This window comes from Vanessa cardui, chromosome 15, assembly GCF_905220365.1.
Source record: "Vanessa cardui chromosome 15, ilVanCard2.1, whole genome shotgun sequence".
NCBI classification, from domain to species: Eukaryota; Metazoa; Arthropoda; class Insecta; order Lepidoptera; family Nymphalidae; genus Vanessa; species Vanessa cardui.
The window spans coordinates 10970771-10993645 of record NC_061137.1 but is presented as its reverse complement, the minus strand read 5'-3'; the positions used below and the strand labels follow the sequence as shown (position 1 = coordinate 10993645).

Below are 22875 nucleotides of genomic sequence, written 5' to 3'. Positions count from 1 at the left end.
AAGTTAAAAATTTCTGCCGAATTTTATTATAGAATCGGATACCTTGCCCCAAGAAGGATTTATTGACTTTGCGGAGTCGGAAACTTGGTGTTATAAGCTTATCCTTACTTCTAGAACACAAACAATGATGATCACTGATTTTATCAAAGTGATCAATGTTACTGTGAATATACATAATATTGTTGTAAATATACTGAGACGCAACAGTGAGTATTCCTACTTTTTTAAAAACATCCCGAAGAGAGTATCTAGCTCCAAGATTATAAATAAACCGGATTGCTCTCTTTTGTAAAATAAAGACACATTCAATACCTGCAGCGTTACCTCAAAGTAATATGCCATATGACAAATACTGTGAAAAAACCAAAATATACTAGACGAGCGGGATCAACCTCAGTTAGTTTTCTAATTTTTCTAAACGAACGTATGTTGCAGAGCTGAGTCTTCCTGTTAGGGATGATAAATGAGGACTCCACTGAAGTTTGGAATCCAATTCTATTCCTGAGAACACCGTAGTATCGGCTACATCAAGACCGTCACCATTTAAAGATATCTTATAATTATACTTTCTAAAATTGGGTAGGGTAAAAACTACACATTTTGTTTTTTGAGCAATCAAAACTAAATTATTTACTGTAAACCAATTGTGTATCTGTGATAATGCACCGTTCACATCGTCATAGTAAGTTTTTTCTTGTCAACCCTAAAAATCAGTGAAGTATCGTCAGCAAACAACACTATATCACAAATACCTTTAAAATAAAAAGAAAGATCATTTATATATATCAGAAATAGAAAGGGACCCAAAATTGAACCTTGTACAATAGCCGAGCGATCGTGATCTTGAAGCATACTATTTTAGGTGGTACTATGAGGCTGTATGCTACCAAGTATAAAATGAAAGCACTGTTCCCAGTAATTTCATTTTATTATAAATACTATCATTTTATTATCGTAAATATGAAATTTGGTAGGTAGATTTTTTGACATACAGGAAAAATAAAACACAGGAGATAACAAATGCAACAACAAAGTAATATGATAGAGAAGTCATAATTATTCCGATGAAGTTTTATGGGCAGAGCCACTTGTATTAAGAGTGAAAATGAGAGACACGATCATATTTGCGCAAACCAAATATGAATCTTATATAAAAAAAATTGAAATCGCTCAAGTTTTTCGCTGATCCTCCGTGAGATCTGGATAACAGTCGTCGGCGTAATCATGGGTAGGAAGCAAAAGATTCGTATTTACACATTATAACATATCGGACATCCGTATATAAGCCTTACGAATATTGGAACAAATTAAACGTTTAACTGTTTGTACAGAACAGCGATAGGAAAAGAAAGAGACAACAAACCTAAAGCTGGCAACGTCGCACTTCCAAATACAGTCCATCCTGTGAGGACGCTAAATAATCGATGCCATAGGCAAATTATGATCAATATATCTAGGATGCCTTAAATGTATCATCATGGTTAGGGGTTCAAAAGTATTTGGGCATGACTGAAAGACGAATATCGTGGAATTTTTTTTTATCGGAAAACAAAGTATCCCAAGGACCTGGAAATCAAAAAATTAAGCAGTATTCATTAAGACATGTTAAGTAAAGTAAGAGGAACTTGGGGACGTCGTAATGATGCACCACGTGCATGACGCCAAAAAGGTTGTAGGATGTATATATATATATATATATATATATATATATATATATATATATATATATATATATATATATATATATATATATATATATGTATGTATAAAGTAAAGTAAAGTAACAGCCTGTACATTTCCTACTGCTGAGATAAGGCCTCCTCTTCCATTGAGGAGAGGGTTTGGAACATATTCCAACACGCTATTCCAATGCGGGTTTCAATCAAAATCACGACGTTTTCGAGAATTATAAACACAAATTAAGCACATATATATAGTGGTACTTACCTGGGTTGGAACCCGCAAGCATCGGTTAAGACGCAAGCGTTCCAGCTACTGAGCCAACTCATATATATATATATATATATATATATATATATATATATATATATATATATATATATATAGTAAATATTTTTTATAAATATATACATATATATAATATATATTTATAAAAAATATTTACTGAGTAACTGCTGAGTTTCTTACTGGTTTTTTCGGTAGAAACTACTATTCGAACCGGAGATAGCTTGTAATTTAACTGAATAGTTTTAAATCATAATGTTAAATTTCACTGAATATTTTGGTTTTGATTCCAAACACTTCATACTAAGTAAACATTTAACACAAAGTCTATTTGATTACCTGCATTTGAATCCACAATGTTTAGTATCATCATGCTCTACTTCTATGGACTATAACGATTCTCAGTAGTAAATAGAAAGAAAATCGAAGTAAAAAGTTACTAAAATTAAGTAACATTAAAGTGTGTTCATTAGCAGTCTGAAGACCACGAAGAGTATGCTATTTTTTCCATTCATGGAAACCAAGCCTGACTTACAAATTTTCGAAAAATGCGGTCATTTTTTTTAAATAACTTGATTCATAAGTCTTTTCTGGCAAAGTTTCCTTTCGGTTTCGGGGTATTTGTGTGAAGGTCTCCAAGGGCCTTAGATCCGGTTTAACTTATTAGGTCTGCGGTATTTCTCATCTGATTTAGGATTTGAATAACCAAATCTATATGTAAATGTTTGTTAATTACGCCTGCATTTGTCTTAATTAACCGGCGTTCCGTATAAATAGTTATTTTTACATTTTTCTTTTTTCCTGTTACTCAGAAATTTGAACATTTTGTATGGTTAAATGTTTTGAGAATTTTGTTTTGATGATTTGCTTTGCTTAGGAGAGGAGGAGATGACAATAAAATCTTATTCATATTTTAAAAGATGAAAATAATTGGCTTATATAAAATTCGCTTCTATTTTCTTATTTACTTTTTTGTTTATTCAAATACAGATTTGTTATTATATGTATCCTCTCATATATGTAATTAGTAAATAAATATTTGAAAAATAAAGTATTCATTTCTTATATAGATAAGTTGATCCTCATTCAGTACAGATAAAATGTATGTTAAAATATTTAATACATATTTTGCTTGATTATTTCTGATTTTTGTCTTCGTCAGTTAGTACTTTTTCAAAATATTGATATTATCGTGCTTCTTTTAATCTGTTCTTTAAGTGCTAGTATTTAATGTTTACATTTTTGTATGGTGTAACTACAATATGCAGAGTTAAACTAACAATACAACGATCATTTTCAATAAAAAATCCTAATAAAACCTTCGCCAAAACGTGCTGCATCTTCAGATAACGTTTTTTGGTTTAGTAGTTATTTCATTAAGGCATCTCAAAAAGATAACGCCTGATGTTCTATGATTGTTTGTTACAGGAAGAGTTGGACTTAACAGCAGTCAACAAAGCGGCGATGATGGAATTGCCAGCGGCGAAAAAGTGGCAGATCTACTGCAGTCGCCGGCCGCCGCCTGGGCAAGCGCCCCCACTGGCTACGGCGCCACAGGTCGAAGACTACATCAAGGCTCTGAACGAAATTGCTGATGTAAGTTTATCGACCCCTTAAATTAAACTGTATTATATGTTATTTTTCAAAGGGTTATTGTTTGATTAGTTTTTAACTGAGGTTTGAGAATGTATTCTTAATTAAACAGAACGAAAGAACAGCTTACATTTACGAAATTTACAATAAATGTCGTAAATGAAAGCTGTTCGGATGGTTTGTTTTAGGAGTTTAGTCACGATAAATTAATTTGGTGATAATTTAACGCAATACAAATTTGTTTTCTATTATTGCATAAGATGCTTAGGTTATTGTCTCCAAGCTAAATTAATTAGAGTCGTTGTTAGGCAATGAGAGCCTAAAGAATGATTCGTTTGATGAGAGGTTGATTGCAAAGCTAGTCCAATTGGCACTAAGACAGAACTTTGTTTCCGCTTCAGGCCTTTTCATCATCAGAAGCAACAACACCCACCGAAGCGTGTGCCCTGGTCGATGGTCTGAAGACGGCGCTCCGGACGCGGGCGCACAGTTTTGTCCTGCGCTTCATCAAGCAGGGCGGTCTTGCTGCTTTGTTGGAAGCGCTGCAAAGAGCCCCGAGAGATGACGCCACCACGAGGCACAACCTCATTGCTGGGATCAAGGCACTAATGAACAACTCCGTGAGTACTACTTAGTTTCATTCATATCATTTCATATCGTTCATTTGACGACCTCCGTGGTCGAGTGGTGATTACACCGGTTTTCATGGGTACGACACTCCGAGGACCCGGGTTTTATTCTCGGCCGAGTTAGGTATCGACCTGGGTGTTTGTGGTACCGTCGTTACTTCTGATTTTCTATAACATATGTGCTTAGCTACTTACATTTGGATCAGAGTAATGTATGTTATGTTGTCTCATATTTATTTATTCTTTCGCTGTGGATGAAAATCATTACGATATATAAGAAGATGTAAATTTTTATAGACTTGTTTTATATTTAGGATTATTTATATAAATATAATCAATTCAATGTTATCTTGCAGACGGGTCGAGCTCATGTCCTAGCGCATCCGACGAGTATCGATCTGATCGCGCAGTCGATGGACACGGAAAATGTTAAGACTAAAGTCGCTGCCTTGGAGATATTGGGAGCAGTTTGTCTCGTGCCAGGCGGACATAAGAAGGTAAGGTTTTATATTATAGACTTAAATTTAATGGATGGAAACGCGGAGAAAGAGCGTAGGTGATTCTCTTAAGTAAGCTCCCAATAGTCTCATAAATCTTTTAAGAAAAATGTATTAAAATTTTTGATACCATTAGCCAATTTGTTTATTTACTACACCACATTAGAAACTTCTAAAATTGTCATCATTTCTTTACTATGTTTCCTTGTATTATATACAAAAACATTCCTCTCGAATCACTGTATCGATTAAAAAAAACCGCATCAAAATCCGTTGCGTAATTTTAAAGATCTAAACATACATGTAAGCGGCTTTGTTTTATACTATGTAGTGATTAAATACACGCTGCGCTTGAAATAGGACTAAATTTGGTTCCTTATTAATTTTTATTAATTAAAAACTTATATTACAGGTCTTGGAGGCAATGATCCACTACCAAAAATACGCAGGCGAACGAGCTCGCTTCCAGGGTATCGTCAACGAGTTAGACCGCAGTACGGGCGCGTATCGTGATGACTTAGGTCTCAAGACCGCTATTATGTCCTTCGTCAACGCCGTACTTAATTACGGCCCCGGGGAAGAAAGCCTAGAATTCAGGCTGCACTTGAGATACGAGCTTCTCATGTTAGGAATACAGCCTGGTGAGTATTCATTAGCTTTTCACTTCTATGTGTTGTTCATTAGCCTTTTCTAAGCTGAGAAAGATTATTCGATTAAAACTGTTTTATTAAGAAATCATATTCATACTCTTATGTAAACTTTAATTAGTTTTGTTTCGATTTAAAATAATTTCTGAAAAACTACATTAAATTAACATTAACGACGAATATTTTCAGCTTCTTCTAGCTTCATATTCTAGCTAACTCAAATTTATTAACTCCTTATTCTTTGACAATGTATAAAAACAATGCGTATTTCTGTTTCCTGGCTTAATATAACTCATACTTTAAGTAATTAAATTAAAAAAAGAATACCATTTGTCCCAACATACAAAACGACTTGAGTTCAATGCCAAGTTTATTAAGGATAGGACACACTTTGAGTGTTAACGAGTGTTTGAGACTTATATTTTATATAGGCAATTGGTGTTTTTTTATGGTATAGGTTGGCGGACGAGCATATGGGCCACCTGATGGTATGTGGTCACTATCACCCATAGACAATGACGCTGTAAGAAATATTAACTATTCCTTACATCGTCAATGTGCCACCAACCTTGGGAACTAAGTTGTTATGTCCCTTGTGCCTGTAGTTACACTGGGTCCCTCACCCTTCAAACCGGAACACAACAATACTGAGTACTATTACTTGGCGGGAGAATAACTGATGAGTGGGTGGTACCTACCCAGACGGGCTTGCACAAAGCCCTACCACCAAGTAGTGTGTTTTTGGATTAGTTAAATTTATATGAATATTTTACTTTGGGCGTTATAATTTATAACAACAACAGCCTGTAAATTCCCACTGCTGTGCTAAAGGCCTCCTCGCCCTTTGAGGAGAAGGTTTGGAACACATTCCACCACGCTGTTCCAATGCGGGTTGGTGGAATACACATGTGGCAGAATTTCTATGAAATTTGTCACATGCAGGTTTCCTCACGATGTTTTCCTTCACCGCTGAGTACGAGATGAATTATACAGATAAATTAAGCACATGATACAGCGGTGCTTGCCTGGTTTCGAACCCGTAATCATCGATTAAGATGCACGCGTTCTAACCACTGGGCCATCTCGACACAATAATTTATAAAATTATCTTCAATTCCAGTGATAGAGAAACTTCGAAAATACGAAAACGAGACCCTCGATAGGCACATCGAATTCTTCGAAATGGTACGGAATGAGGATGAGAGAGAGCTCGCCAGGAGGTTCGACAAGCAGCACGTTGACACGAAGAGCGCGGCCGCCATGTTCGAGCTGCTGCGACGGAAACTCAGCCACACAGCCGCCTACCCGCACTTGCTCTCCATGCTGGAACATCTCCTACTACTGCCGCGTAAGTTGGAATATTGTAATCAGTGTATATTATGAGCTTAAAAATTAACATAAGAGTTAACAACATTAAATGCTTAAATATATATATACAAATATGAACTATAACTAGTTACTGTATAAATCTTGACCGCGTGGAATGGTGGCAAGAATGCTAGCAGCATTTCCCCGTTGAATCGCAATTCCGATCCTCTGGGCAAAAAACGAACCAGCCCTCCTGTCACCAGTGGAGGCAATGAGGCGAGGTGTTATACTTTTGATGAAGCTTTTTGCACCACTACTCCAAGGGCCAAGCGTTTCGACAAAAATGGTTTTTTTTGCTAAGGAAACTTGAAAATAATACTTAATTTATTTAAAAATCAATAAATAAAAATGCATTTTTTCAAACGTTTGTCACGTGACACAAAACGCTGATGATTGGCCGGGCTTATGATGAAGTGACTTTTGAATTGACTATTTGACAATGCGAAAAATATATTGTGAATTATTGTAATCAGTGTATATTATGAGTTAAAAAATGGTTTTTTTGCTAAGGAAACTTCAAAATAATACTTAATTTATTCAAAAATCAATTAATAAAAATGCATTTTTTCAAACGTTTGTCACGTGATATAAAACGTTCCTGATTGGCCGGGCTTATGATGAAGTCACTTTCTGGTAAACCTTGCTTTTTAATCTGTGGTACATATAGTACTATGTACCACAGATTAAAATACAGCAAAGTGACGTCACCGACCCCATTGCAGCCCCATATTGTCCAAGTACCGTTTTCGTGCGTTATTTAAATATGGAATTTTTAATATGGTATTTTTGTGTATATTATGAGTTTAAAAATGGTTATTTACTAACTAAACTTGAAAATAATACTTAATTTATTCAAAAATTAATTAATAAAAATGCATTTTTTCAAACGTTTGTCACGTGACACAAAACGCTCCTGATTGGCCGGGCTTATGATGAAGTCACTTTCTTGTAAACCTTGCTTTTCTACTATATGTACCACAGATTAAAATACAGTGTGACGTCACCGACCACATTGCAGCGCCATATTGTTCAAGTACCGTTTTCGGGCGTTATTTAAATATGGAATTTTTAATATGATATTTTTCGCCAAATATGTACTAGAAATAAAAAAAATCAACTTTTACTTTTACTTATCCTCTACTAAATAATATAAAATGGATTTTATAAACCAGTCAAATAGCCTATTGTGTATCCTCCGTTAAGGAGAGTCTGGTATATTTGCAACTCTGTTTCAATAAGGTTGGACCCATATATGAGAATTTCGATGGGTACGAGCAAATTTATCGTAATATTTTCTTTAACTGCCGTTTATGAGACTAAGTGTCGAATATTCTAGAATACATGATAAAAAAACAAATGAAGTAGATGAATCAAGGTTGCAGAATTGAACTCGCGATTTTTCGTTGATCGTTGAAGATGGTCTACGCTTTGGGCATTATCAGCTCATTAGCTTGACTTACTGAATTCTTGATGTACTCATATTTTGAGTTACTATTGTGATTTACTTAAAATTTTAAGATACAGGTTTCTTAATAAAAAAGGAAATTAAGATTTAAAGATTTAAAGATGTTTGAAGAGACTACTAATACGTCATACGGTACTTAAGTTTTAGTCGAATAAGAGTATTTCTTTTGTCATCAAAGTGGAATACAACCCGCACTCGCAACACTGGCTTCTGCTGGACCGCGTGGTGCAACAGGTGGTCTTGCAGCAGCCGGCTGCCGGCAGCCGCGCCAACAGCGACCGCGACAGCGCCTCCGACGCCGGCTCTGACCACGTCAAGGTGGGAGCACCTTCTTCTTATTCAATTTAAACTTCTTCGCCTTCTTGATATCTGGTGCACTCAACAACAACAGCCTGTGAATTCTCACTGCTGGGCTAAAGGCCTCCTCTCCCTTTGAGGAGAAGGACGCAAAACGCACACATATTACAGTCAGTAGGCACTGTTACGCTTTCGAATGTCATTTGTTTTTCCCCTCAATAATAATAATAAGTTCCCAAATCAAAGGGACACTTTTGTGACAAAAATATTTAAATTAATGTCTTGTTACAACAACAGCCTGTTAATTCCCACTGCTGGGCTAAAGGCCTCCTCTCCCTTTGAGGAGAAGGTTTGGAATATATTCCACCACGCTGTTCCAATGCGTTGTGAAATGAAGGGTTGGTGAAATGCACATGTGGCAGAATTTCTATAAAATTTGTCACATGCAGGTTTCCTCGCGATGTTTTCCTTCACCGCTGAGCACGAAATGAATTATAAAGACTAATTAAGCACATGGATCAGCGGTGCTTGCCTGGGTTTGAACCCGCAATCATCGGTTAAGATGCACAACATTTGTTGTTTGTTGCTGTCGTTGTTAACCAAAAATGAGCGTGATTAATTTTGAATATTTTAACAGTCACAGGTTTACGACCCAGACGTCGCTCCGTTAGAGATAAACGTTGGCGAGATCGTTCACTTGCTAGCTAAAGAAGAAGAGTTGGTCGCCGCTAGAACTAAAGCCGAGAACTTGGAGCGAGAAAACGTCGACATGGCTACAGAACTAGCGAAGAAGGTAACGGATACTAATCTTATAGGAAATTGGTACGTTTCGAGTGATTTGAGACGATATTGTTTAATAATAAACTCGAGTAATCGATTCGAATTAATTTTATAACAATTATAGTACCACACAACTTAGAAGTAGCATCGGCAAATTCAATAAAACCCATTACTTACTGAAAGAGCTCCCTTTCGCGCCATTCGACGCTATTTGTTGTCGATTCTCGCGTCAGTTCAACCCGAGAAAGCAAGTGCATGTAAGTCGACGTTTCAAATTAACGAATATATTAGGTTATGTGATATAACAAGTTATTACGTTTGTGTAAAGATCATATTCACATAAGAAATAAATACTGATGATAATTTGGGGTACTTTGGTGTACTTAATTCTGATGTGATCGGTTTTACGAATTTTACCGATGCTACAACTGAGTTGTGTCGTACAATACGTGATTGACTCGTTTAAATCGAATATCGTCGTATTTACTCGAATCGCTCTAAACGTAATACCGAGTAAGTTTGGGAAGCGGTTCTTACTAAATATCACATAATGGTATCGCCGTTTGAGATAATCTCTATAACTAAATAATTTCATCCCATCGGCTTTCATTAAGAGCCCGGGAAAGTGGTTTATTGAAATTAGTTTACCAAGAAAAGTACTTTTACTTAATTATTTATTTATTCATTTCTGTAACTTCATTGATATATGGCTGAGTTAAAAGTTTAACACTTTATATAATCCAAATAAATGAAATCTTATTATTTATTATACTGTGAGCGAACATAATTATATCAATAATGTCCTTAATATAAATAATTATTATTTAAAATAACTATTTCTTTATTAAATTAAAATGTATCGCTCTCAGTACTTCATAAAAATAAACTAACTCTCACAAACCACTGCATGGGCTAACAACTAACAGGAGAAGCAAGTGGACCAGCAAACGCAAGAGAAGGAGGAGTTGGAGGGAGTCGTCTCAAGGCTGAAGGAGAGGCTCGAGAGGGAGACTGCCGCTCACATGGAGTGCACGGAACGGGCCAGGTCTTCCGCCTGCAGAGCCCACCAGCTTGAACAACAGGTGAACTAGACAGGGGAGGGGAGACAGGGGGAGAGAGATTGGGGAGGGGAGACAGGGGGAGGGAGATTGGGGAGGGGAGACAGGGGGAGGGAGATTGGGGAATGTTTCCATTGGATTTTGGCAACTCGTTCGCAAAGTCACTGCTCTTAATTTCTTATTTAAAAATCCAACTTCATTGTAATAGTTGTAAGAGTTTATTGTTGTCTAGTGATGATTGAATCGCGCCCATTTTGTTAAGTGCTAACTGCTTCTGGGAGTGCAAACAGATTCGTTACGTAACGCGTTACAGGCTATTTGGCTTCCCTTTCTCGTACGCATACAGCAGCCGTAGGTAGGCTATTGCTCTCTCACTCTAACCCACAATGCTATTTCGGGCAGACTTTTTTTTTAAGTTGTCACTCCTGTCGGGTGTTTTAAGACGTACACGTATTTTTTTATTTTAATTCCGTATCACAACTGTATTAACAGATCCAAATAGTATAATGATTTACAATGTTTTCAATTAGCGAGACGCAGTTAGCTTGGAAAATAATGTATGCGTATAAACATTGAAGTTGCCCTAGTAACTTGTTTGATATCGGATGATATTGGGATGTATAATTATGAATAAGTACATTTTTCAAATTTGGGGTTATTTTCTTCAGTTACAAATCTAGGATAAAAATTAGTGCATGGTATGAGTTTTGATTTTATATTATTATTCATTATTTTATGTGTTTTCACTTCACTCAGTTGAATCAAGAGCGAGCTGAACGAGCGAGATTCGAGAAACTGGTCAGCGAAGGCAGCATACCTGATGATGCGAAGGTAGGTTACAATTACCCTTACGAAAAACTTTACGTGTCTTCTTAGCAATTTTTCTGAATCGTGTAGATTATTGAGCATTGAAGTAACGTATAAATAAGAAACAATTTAGTATTTTTTATTCCTTATATGTATTAGTCCAAGATTTTTAGATATCCGCTCTGCATAAAATCCTTCTACGTGATTTTTCGATTGGATTATGTCGGAGGGTGCCCCTAAAAAAGTGGGAAATTTTGTTCTCTACAAAAAAGATTTCTTCGGTTTTTAACGTAAAACTTACTTTTTCCGAGATATTAGCAAAAAAAACGTTTTCCAAGATGGCGGCTAACGCTCGCGGTTTCGGGCGACAGAAACTCGGTTTTATACTTGGGGGCCACCCTCCGATATAATCCAATTGAAAAATCACGTAGAAGGATTTTATGAAGAGCGGACCGATTTTTGGTGCTAAAATTCCTGGACTATATAGGTTTCCCAAGTTTGATGGTGCATTGGGGATGTGAGCAATGGTTAATATTTCTTACAGTGTCATTGTCTATGGGCGGTAGTGACATATGCTCGTCCGCCAACCTGTAGCAAAAATATATATAAATATAATGGCTTGAGCATGGATGTGGATGGATATAGAGGTAGAGGACGACCAAGGAAACGATGGATGTACAGTGTGAAAGACGATATGGTTAGAAAGAATGTTACTTGTGAGATGACGTCTGAAAGAGAAGTATGGAAGGAGAAGACATGCTGCGCCGACTCCAAATAAAATTGGGAAAGGGCAGGAGGATGATGAATGCTCGAATTGTAGTTTGTTTTTTACTTGATAATTCTATTTGATCTTTCAGGTCAGCAATCTGAAGAGCGCAGTTATCGAAACCTGCAGCGTGCCACCACCCCCACCGCCGCCATCGCTCTGCCCCCCTCCCCCCGCCGCGCCGATGCCTCCCCCGGCGCCCCTCGCACCCCCCGCGCCCCTCGCCCCTGTCCCCCCGAGACCTAAGAAGAACGTTCCGACGCCCGGAAACCCGCTGAAGAGCTTCAACTGGAGCAAGTTGCCCGACGCGAAGCTTCACGGCACGATATGGCAGGAGCTCGACGACGCGAAGCTTTACAACGCAATGGACTTGCACGCCATCGACAAGATGTTCTGTGCCTACCAGAAAAATGGCGTCCAGGTATACAATCGTAATGCTTTAATAGGAGACGATTCTAGGTGTTATCTTCTCGGAATTGTTTGTAGAAAATAAAAGATTACATTTTATAAAATGTCGTATGTTGGGCATTAATCTAAGAATTTTGGTGACAGTTAAGATATTTTAGTTCTCAGCCGTTTGTTCAAAAAATTGCCTTTTATGATCTTTATTTTCTTTGTAATTGATTGTTTTTATTACTAATACTACTATGTTGTTATTCACGCTGAATATATCTACAGTTATATTTTAATTATAATACAGACATATATTAATAATAAACATTAATTACATATAACTTATAATATAAGCCCAATAATATTAAATCTAGTTCAATCCATCCTCCATAGTATTTTACCAACAGATTAATACTTTGACTTAAAGAAAATATTTTTTTACTATATTTCAGAACGAAGGATCCGTAGAAGATTTACGACAGCTAGGATCCAAGCCGCGAACAAAAATCCTATCCGTGATCGACGGCCGTCGTGCTCAAAACTGCACGATCCTGCTTTCGAAGTTAAAGATGTCCGATGAGGAGATTTGTCGGTGAGTTCTAGAGAGCTTATATTACTTGTGTTTTCATGTATTTTTGTTAATTTATTTTATGTTAAACTAATTTACTTGTGACTACTAAAAGGTCAAGGACAAACATTGTATTTTTGACGCGTACTTTTTTTTGCAGCTCATGTCAAAAGTAGGTTATTTTCATGTCCTCTATTACGATTAGATGACAAAACCTTATCAGGAACGTAACGATGTTTAATCTAGTACGTCTAGATTGGGATTTTTTATCATTAAAAAGGAAATATCATAGATTTATTACAGTTATTAATTACGGGATATTTACTTTGTGTTTTATTTTATAATATATGAAAAAAATTAAAAAAACATGGTAAATATTTCCTAACTGATAACTGTGTTAATTAAAATAACCATGTTAATTTACCATAGATTGTTATATAATATATTTATTTTTGTATGGTAGAGCAATTCTGCGCATGGACAGTGGTGAACAGCTACCACTTGATATGGTCGAACAGTTGCTGAAATTCACACCGAGCGCTGAAGAAGCTGCTCTGCTGGAAGAACACCAGGATGAGTTAGACAGTATGGCGCGTGCGGACCGGTTTCTCTACGAAATCTCCAAGTGAGTGGCACAAAATTCATAATCAAATAAACATATATCATATTATGCTGTATTTAAATATAATGGATCTGTACCGAATAGTTTAGTCTTTGGTCAAGCACATTTTACACAGTATTCATAGTAAATATATAAGTTGTCACCAACCTCATGCTCTCACGTGCTGTATCCACTGTACCTATGTTGACACTATTTAAATCGCAATGCAGCAATTTGAAGTATTAATATTTAATTGGGGATTAATAAAGATTTGACGACCTCCGTGGTCTGACGACCTCCGTGGTCGAGTGGTGTGTACACCGGTTTTCATGGGTACGCCACTCTGAGGTCCCGGGTTCGATTCCCGGCCGAGTCGATGTAGATTACCATTAGTTTTCTATGTTGTCTCGGGTCTGGGTGTTTGTGGTATCGTTACTTCTGATTTCCATAACACAAGTGCTTCAGCTACTTACATTGGGATCAGAGTAATGTATGTGATGTTGTCTCATGTTTATTTATTATTTATTTATTTGGTGCTGTCGGTGCTGTTTATGGATTGTGTGAAAGACGATATGGCTAGAAAGAATGTTACTTGTGAGATGACGTCTGACAGAGAAGTATGAAAGGAGAAGACATGCTGTGCCGACCCCAAATAAAATTGGGATAAGGGCAGGAGGATGTGTATGTATGTGGGTGCTGTCGGTCTCCAAGTGTGTGACGTCACCGTGTCGTTGCAGGATCCCGCACTACTCGCAGCGCGTGCGCACGCTTCTGTTCAAGAAGAAGTTCTCGGGCGCGGTGGGCGAGGCCAGCAGCCGCGCCGCCGTCGTGCTGCGCGCCGCGCGCGACATGACGCGCTCGCGCCGTTTGCGCGCTCTGCTCGAAATCGTGCTCGCGCTCGGCAACTACATGAACCGGTAGGACGCTCTCTCATGCCTATACTCACTTTGCGATACCATAGGGACACAGGCGGACCACATACATATACTCACTTTGGGACTCACTACCTATAGGGACACAGGGGGCAATTTTGTGAAGACCTAAGCTCGAGCGAGGCTACTTTTGACTACGATTAGTTGGTGCTGGATACCTAAAGAACTTTACAATATATACTAATCGTGCTCGCGCTCGGCAACTACATGAACCGGTACGACACTACCTCATACCTATACTCACTTTGCGATACCATAGGGACACAGGCGGAAACTTTGTGAAGACCGAAGCTCGAGCGAGGCCGTTTTTGACTACGATTAGCTAGATACCTAAAAAACCGGCAACTACATGAACCGGTGCGACGCGCTCTCATACATATACTCACTTTGCGATACCATAGGAAAACTGGTGGCAATTTTGTGAAGACCTAACTCGAGATCGTGCTCGCGCTCGGCAACTACATGAACCGGTACGCCACTCTCCCATATGTCCCCTGTACTATACTATAGGACAGGGGACAGGTGGCAATAGGCTATTTGACTATGGGAAAAATAAATTGTGAATTATTGTAATCAGTGCATATTATGAGTTTAAAAATGGTTATTTACTAACGAAACTTGAAAATAATACTTAATTTATTCAGAAATCAATGAATAAAAATTCATTTTTTTCAAACGTTTATCACGTCACACAAAATGCTCCTGATTGGCCGGGCTTATGATGAAGTCACTTTCCTGTAAACCTTGCTTTTCTACTATATGTACCACAGATTAAAATAAAGCAAAGTGACGTCACCGACGCCTTTGCAGCGCCATATTGTCCAAGTAGCGTTTTTGCGCGTTATTTAAATATGGATTTTTTAATAAGATATTTTTCGGCAAATATGTACTAGAAACAAAAAAATCTACTTTTACTGGAATTCTTAACCTCTACTAAATAATATAAAATGGATTTTAAAAACCAGTCAAATAGCCTATTTTGTGAAGACCTAAGCTCGAGCGAGGCTACTTTTGACTACGATTAGTGGGACCCGGATACCTAAAAAACTTTACAATATATACTAACTAAATATATACTAAAAATGTTTGGTAATTTTGCACAAAAATAATTGTTAGATACTATTGGTCCTCGGAGCCGGATACATTTTTGTGGTCTAATTGAAGTAACTTAGAGATTTATTTTTGTATAATCAAAAATCAAAATCAAAATAAACTTTATTCAAGTAGGCTTTTCAAGCACTTTTGAATCGTCATTTTACAATTAAGTGAAGCTACCACCGGTTCGGAAAGTAGATTCTACCGAGAAGAACCGGCAATAAACTCAGTAGTTACTCTTTTTCAACATCTAAAAATACAAAGTCATGTTAGTTCAAAACAATTATTTAAATTAATATATCCTGCTTAGAAGTCAACAGGTATTAACTCCACGCTTTTTTATCATCTATAAAATCTTGTATCGAGGAATATGCTTTTTCTATTAATGTATTTTTTACAAACGATTTGAATTTACTAATATTATAACATATTATATTATTAATATTTTCCATTTAGTGGCGCTCGAGGAAATGCATCGGGCTTCCGATTGTCATCTCTAGGAAAGCTAGCCGACACCAAGTCCAGCGTTTCGAGGAACACAACGCTGCTACACTATCTCGTTGAGCTGTTAGAGACGCAGGTATGTCTAAGAAACTTGATATTTTTACTAATTGTTGTAAAAGTTAAGAATTTAGTGTCATTTTTATGCATACACAATGTGTATCAGAGAATTATATCGCCAGTGCAGTAATTCCAACTTACTTAACTATTTTTAAATTACTATACTTTGCCTAATTTTTCTTTCTTAAGATGGAATAAAATTACCATAAAAATAAACAAATGCCTCTAGCGTAGCATTCGTTGAATGAATTTCTTTCTCATGTACAATATAGATGAAACTCGTTTAGTTTTAGTTCCAATATTGTTTTTTCAAACTATTAGACGACCTCCATGGTCGAGTGGTGTGTACACCGGTTTTCATGGGTACGCCACTCTGAGGTCCCGGGTTCGATTCCCGGCCGAATCGATGTAGATTACCATTAGTTTTCTATGTTGTCTTGGGTCTGGGTGTTTGTGGTACCGTCGTTACTTCTGATTTCCATAACACAAGTGCTTCAGCTACTTACATTGGGATCCGAGTAATGTATGTGATGTTGTCTCATATTTATTTATTATTATTATTTATTACAGTTCAAAGAAGTTCTTCTGCTCGAAGAAGACCTACCCCACGTAAGAGCAGCTGCCAAAGTCTGCATCGACCAGCTAGAGAAGGACGTCGGCGCCTTGCGCAACGGTCTACGCGAAGTGTCCAGGGAACTGGACTACCACGCGTCTTTACCGGCTCCGGCACAACCGAACGACGCCTTCGTACCCGTCATGAGGGAGTTCCACGCCCATGCTGTCTGCTCCTTCACGCAGTTGGAAGATTTATTCCAGGTTGGTAAAGATGAAGTTATACGCTATACATATATAAACTTTTTTTAACATAAAAGCTTACTTAAAAGAAAACGCAATGTTACTCAATGCTGAATTATTTTGTGTGTTATTTTTAACCCAATGACATTTCTACGAAAAAAAAAATTGACCATTCATTGTTTGATATATGATTCAAAAACTTCGTTATAGGATATTTATTATAATTATTATTGTTATGAATACAGGATATGAAGAGTCGTCTAGAGGCTTGTGCTCATGCCTTCGGCGAGGAACCAAGTGCGTCTCCAGAGCAGCTGTTCGGTGCTTTGGACTCATTCCTGACTCAGTTGGCAGAGGCCAGGGCCGAGTGTGACGCAGCCAGGAGACGGAGGGACGAGGAAGAGAGGAGAACCAGGCACGAACAGGAGGTAAGAGACTTGCTATTCAAAATTTTGCTTGAAAAAGTAGTCTAGTGTCGTCTGTTTTATTAACAGCTCACCATACAAAACTATTATAGTCTGTTCGCGTTAAGAATTCAGTGAGTTGTCATTGTTTACCGTCCTTACTCCGCCCCCTGACCAATCAAATCTTTTTAACAGAAGGGTAAAGGTGTTTGTATATTTGTGTTAAAATTCCAACAAATTATACTTGTTTTAAAGGCTAAGTGTAATGAATTTTAAAAATACACATTAACGTAAAAAATCGAAATTAAGTCATTAATATTTTAATCACTATTACTAGTGTCGTCGTTAGTGTTTATAATAAAATAATTTTCTGCAGCGAGTTCCATAACATTACCTAAATCCCACATGGCAATTTCTTCTTGTAAGACGTGGTCGCAGTATTTCTCGCACTTTTATTTTTACAAATTGGTGTGGTATTCATATTCGTGGTAATAATAATAAAAAAAAAATTAATTATAAAAATATCAGTTAAAAATTAATTAAATCCACAACCGTCACGTTCGAACTTATGTCTTTACCTGTTCAATGTGAACTTGACTTTGTAATTTGAAAAGATTTGATTGGTCAAAGGGGCCGATAAATAATGACAACTCACTGCATTCTTAACGCGAACAGACTATAGTATAGTGTCTGAGGATATTTCATTTAAAATTTAAATTCAAGAGTAAATTTATGATTACTGATAGTTGAAACAATTTCAGTGGATAATATCATTGGATGTTTCTATATCGAATTACAAGCTATTGAACTAGAAGTGTTTCTTATTCTAAGAGTTTCTAAAATTCCACAGCTCAAGAAACGTACAATGGAAAGGAAACAAGGCTCCAGTCTCCTAAGCTCAGTTGGCAGGTCACTTGGCAAATCCAACGGCACCACCGATTGCAATGGACATTCTGGTGACAACTCCAGAGACGGCACCTTGACCAACGGCCAGAAAGGAGAATTCGACGATCTCATATCAGCTCTGAGAACCGGTGACGTATTCGGGGACGACGTAGCCAAGATCAAGAGATCGAGAAAGGCCGCTAAGTCAGGCTACAAGGGCAGAGACTCCCCCCCACGGGGAGTCTGCAGAGAAGATTCCAGGGAACGACAGAAGAACTGAGCTTATCCAGATTTGATTTAATGGAATTCTGAGTGATCTTTTTCCTGGAATGTCGGGAACATTAAATATAAGCGTTTTAAGTGATATTTCCAGTGTTGGATGTAGATTAGATTAAAAATAATCGAGTCACAAATAAACGTGTTTACTTAGAGAAATAGTAGGTTGATTGTGCCAATATTTGGTTTGTTTGTGGCAGGACATCCCAACCAGTGGGACGTATCTTAGGGAGCAGATATATATTATATACAAATGGGTCGACAGACTAACGACAAGTTAGGACATTGTGATATTTTTTTGTCACATTAAATGTAAAAATAATTACTAATTACGTTTAAAGTCCGCGAAGACTTGACGCAAGGGTTGGGATTTCGTGCTTTATCCCTTATTTTCGTTTCCATTTTGTGATCTGTGACGAATTATAAAAAGATCCATAGACAATATGGATGATATTCTCTATGGTATACGGATCTTTTTTATCTTTGATCAATTTTATTTATTCATTAAGTTAAATAATTGAATGAAGATTGTTGCTTAGACAAAGTGCTTGTATATCAGCATATAATTCTCCGTTTATAAAGTTATTAAACAAAAAAAAATAGATAATAAAGAAATTCAATATTATGAATGTTAGTGACGTAACCAAAAAAAATATAATTATATTATAATCAGCTGTTTTGATTAAAACAAATGTATCTATGGAACTTATTTCGATGAGTAAAAAAAATATCTGTGAAACTTTAGAAGACTTATTTAATTATAACGCGATTAAAAAGAAATGTTTTCGATAGTAAATTAAATAAATTTATTCGAGTGAAGTAAGACTGCATGGTATTCCTTAATTTAGACGTATTTAGTTCAGATTTCGTACATCTTCGATATTCAAAACTTATTTCAATTTTATATTTGTTCCATTTGAAAATATACAAGATTATGATTTTAAAAAACGTCTATAGTTTGGAGTTACAGAGGACAAACTATAGACTTTATGCTAACAATTTTGACGACTTTTTCAAGTATTGCGGTGTGGACCTGAATTAAATTAAATGTTTTTGTGTAAAACTTCACACTGAATTTGTTTTTGATCTTAATATTTATGGCAAATAAGACAACGGTATTATTATTTCTGTTTGTCAACATATACAGTGTTGGAGGGTGAAGTTATTAATAACTAGGGTACTAACTTTTTGCGTTCTTTGGCTAAATTATTTATATTTAACCGCCAACCCACATTGATGCACGCAACTTTATGTAGATACGCACAAGACATTCAGTAAAATGTCTGGCATAATGAGCTGAGATGGATCTGAGGAAAGATTGTGGGTTCAAATTTTGGGTAAGCACCACAGCTGTCATATCAGTCCCTTTCTGGACATATGCCACTCACTTGGCATGTTCTCGAAGCAGGGAGAAAATTTACTAAAGTTTTGGTCAACGAAAAGCCGAAAAAGGTGATTTGTTATACGTATATTTTTAGTCTGTGGCGTGCCTTTGTGGGTCAGTGGTTATCGTACAACACATTGCAGATTAACACGCTAATAGTTTAGATCTTGCACATATTTATAAGAAAAAATGGACGATAAAATAATTAAAAGGACGTAAGTAAATAAACTCTTGGTTGTTCGTCGTACGCAATGTGTTGTAAATGGTTTTGAATATGACATTTTGGAATTGTAAAAACTCGCATACAGACGAACCGTAGAATAGGAATTGATAATCTATGCCTAAATGTACGGCGTAAATTTTGAACGTTTATAATGTATAGTATAAACTTATGCCATATTTGGAATTTTCGAGAAATTTACATTTTGTAATTTTACATGTTTCTTATATTTCGATCTGATTTCGTGATTAATATATATATGTAGTTTATTTTAGTAATTGAATAATGTTTTAATTTATGTGACGATTTATGATAGTTGAATAATTATGTAAATATTAATTTTACTTCGATGCAATCTGTTACCGTAATGAGATGGATTTTTTTTTAAATAATTTATTCAATTACATTCTATAGGTATATAGAAGTTTGTCATATTATGTAAATTTTATTGTTTTGTTCAGTATTGCTTAAGCCTATAGTATATTATATAATACCTTGAATAGAAAATATTTAAATAAAACCTTGAAATTATTATCTGTCTTATTAATACCTTTTCTATAATCGGCATAACGTATTAAAAAAATTTAGATTCTTACTCTTACGTATACGTATTTTATGATAGTGGACTGCCTTTATGATATAAACTTCTACACTAATATTATAAATACGAAAGTAACTTTGTCTGTCTGACACTTTATAACTATCAAACCAATGAACCGAATTTGATGAAAATTGTTGTGAAGCAAACTTGATCTCAAAGGAAGGACATAGGAAGTCTCGGGCAACAACTAGTTTATAATGAACCCGGTTACCAGGTGTCAATTTTGACTCAAATTAACAGCCTATAATAAGTAAAAATACTTACTTTACTTTTAAAACGGTTGTAATGAGTATAAATACAGCAATGATAGAAAATATAAGCATCACATAGAAGTTTGCTTGTGTGCGATTTTGTATATGTGTGTATACAGATATTTATTACAGATTAATTAGAAACGTTTTACCTTTGACACTTGCGACTATTTTAAGAGCTTATAAATCGCTACCTACACTTGACCTTTAAATATGTCTAGGCTGTTGTCGGAACCTTTAAATCTGTCTGCTTCAAATTTTTCATTCTATAATTGCTTCGTACTTTATTTTAGGTTTTGTATAACGTGACTAACAAATCTAATTTATTTGACTTTAAAGGCTTTTTTGGATAACTGAATTTATATTTATGTAATAGTTGGTCGTCAGGTTCTACGCATGTCACTAAAGCAAATTTGATGAAAATTGGTTTAGTGGTTTGACCTTGAAACAGCAACAGAGAGACAGGCAGGCTGAGTTATTCGCACTTATTATATTAGTATTTATATATGACGCTTGGATATATTGCCTTTGAAAAAAAAAAACAAAAATATTTGGACCACCATCAGAATTTACAAAAAAAGAAACAAATGAAAACATTACGATGCATTTCCAAACCATCACTACTAAAGTCACACATCCTCACCAGCCTTACTTTATGTTGTACAACCATATTTATAACATACCAGCAGACTCGGCCACGCGTTGCAGCGAAGCAGCCTTCCATACATTGAAATATATTGATAATGTTTGATCCAAACCATTAAAACGCGCAATGATTAAAAAAAAAACATTTCAATATATTTACAATCAATCTATTTATATATGCAGGATATTCAATTTCATTATTTAAAAAAACCTCGGATAGCTTGTCGGAGTATTTTTAATACGTCTAATGATAAATCAAAATAAAATATTTGTTTAATACAAAATAATTACGCTTGCTTCTTGATTGTTTAAAATTTAGCATCGGCTTAATAAACAATAACTGATCTCTGTGAAGAACTGGTAAAAGATGAATCAATATTTAGTGATGTTATATGTTACAATAAAATTAATGACAATAATTTTTTTGTTTTAAATATCAGGTGGTAATCCTTTCGTCCCCAAGGTGAATTATCACGTAGTCGTTATATATATTAATAGCGTAATCCTATTTTTGTCTCAGTGATTATTAGACGATAGCTGCACAAAAGAAATGTATTGTGGTCTCATTTGGATGAGCTCCAGCCTTAGATGTGCAGAATATAATAATAGTGCCACAAAAAATATTTCTTAATTTTAGCATCAATTGTAGATGAGTGAGTGCAGCTTGTGAAAAACGAAATGAAATCAAGGCAAGTTTCGAAATTCGTAGAAAATCTTTTGAATAAACGCGAAGTTTCGTACGAGACACACTAGTTCTTATAACATTCCTAACTTAATTCTTTAGTAGAATTTTATAATGGTACCGGCGGTAATTATAGTTTGTAAAATAAATCAAAACACCTATTTTAATAAACATATTTTGTTTTCTTTTTTTCTACGAGACGAAGATCGTATTGATATCAGCTATATTACGCCAAAATTGAATATCGTAAACAATTATAATGTAGTAGTAAATGAATTCACGAGGCAAGACGTATCCATAACATTATTTGTTTTTAGAAAATTTAATAGGGAATGTTAAAGCCCTGTTGTGATCACTGATATTAATGCATTACAGATTAGTAATATATTTTTTTTCCATTAAGGTAGTCTTTACTAGAACTACTTACAAACCTTATCATATACAATCAACAATTTCTGGGTACCACATGAAAAGGAACAAATTCCGGCTAACCAAAAAAAAAACATTTTAGCATAAATTATTTCAGGGTGACGTATTCGCGGTGCTCTATTTAAAGTTCTAAAGTGTATTTCTAATGAATTTACGCTTTAGGAAGCTTTAATAAATATAGAAATATTTTTATCAGATGGATTTTATGAATAACTTTTTACATTTACAAAATAACTGAATCCAGTTCAGACTTTTTCCCCTTTATAATCAAATTTGTATTT

General features: G+C 35.7%; 1 protein-coding gene across 8 annotated transcripts in view; it reads left to right on the top strand.

Moving 5' to 3' along the window:
* Positions 1 to 18662, top strand: part of LOC124535555 (disheveled-associated activator of morphogenesis 1) — a 140820-nt gene extending 122158 nt beyond the window's left edge. For 6 of the 8 annotated variants that reach the window (XM_047111794.1, XM_047111789.1, XM_047111787.1 and 3 more), the window contains 17 exons: positions 3394 to 3561; positions 3960 to 4178; positions 4544 to 4684; positions 5097 to 5325; positions 6452 to 6679; positions 8343 to 8482; positions 9099 to 9254; positions 10168 to 10323; positions 11056 to 11130; positions 11964 to 12293; positions 12718 to 12857; positions 13297 to 13458; positions 14172 to 14351; positions 15918 to 16041; positions 16593 to 16838; positions 17063 to 17245; positions 18072 to 18662. In XM_047111794.1, the coding sequence (XP_046967750.1) occupies positions 3394 to 3561; positions 3960 to 4178; positions 4544 to 4684; positions 5097 to 5325; positions 6452 to 6679; positions 8343 to 8482; positions 9099 to 9254; positions 10168 to 10323; positions 11056 to 11130; positions 11964 to 12293; positions 12718 to 12857; positions 13297 to 13458; positions 14172 to 14351; positions 15918 to 16041; positions 16593 to 16838; positions 17063 to 17245; positions 18072 to 18386 (3192 nt within the window). In that variant the 3' untranslated portion in view covers positions 18387 to 18662. Of the gene's footprint in view, positions 1 to 3393; positions 3562 to 3959; positions 4179 to 4543; positions 4685 to 5096; positions 5326 to 6451; positions 6680 to 8342; positions 8483 to 9098; positions 9255 to 10167; positions 10324 to 11055; positions 11131 to 11963; positions 12294 to 12717; positions 12858 to 13296; positions 13459 to 14171; positions 14352 to 14798; positions 14837 to 15917; positions 16042 to 16592; positions 16839 to 17062; positions 17246 to 18071 lie in introns of all 8 variants that reach the window. The other 2 variants (XM_047111788.1, XM_047111793.1) reach the window with 2 other exon arrangements.
* The last annotated feature ends 4213 nt before the right edge of the window (positions 18663 to 22875 follow it).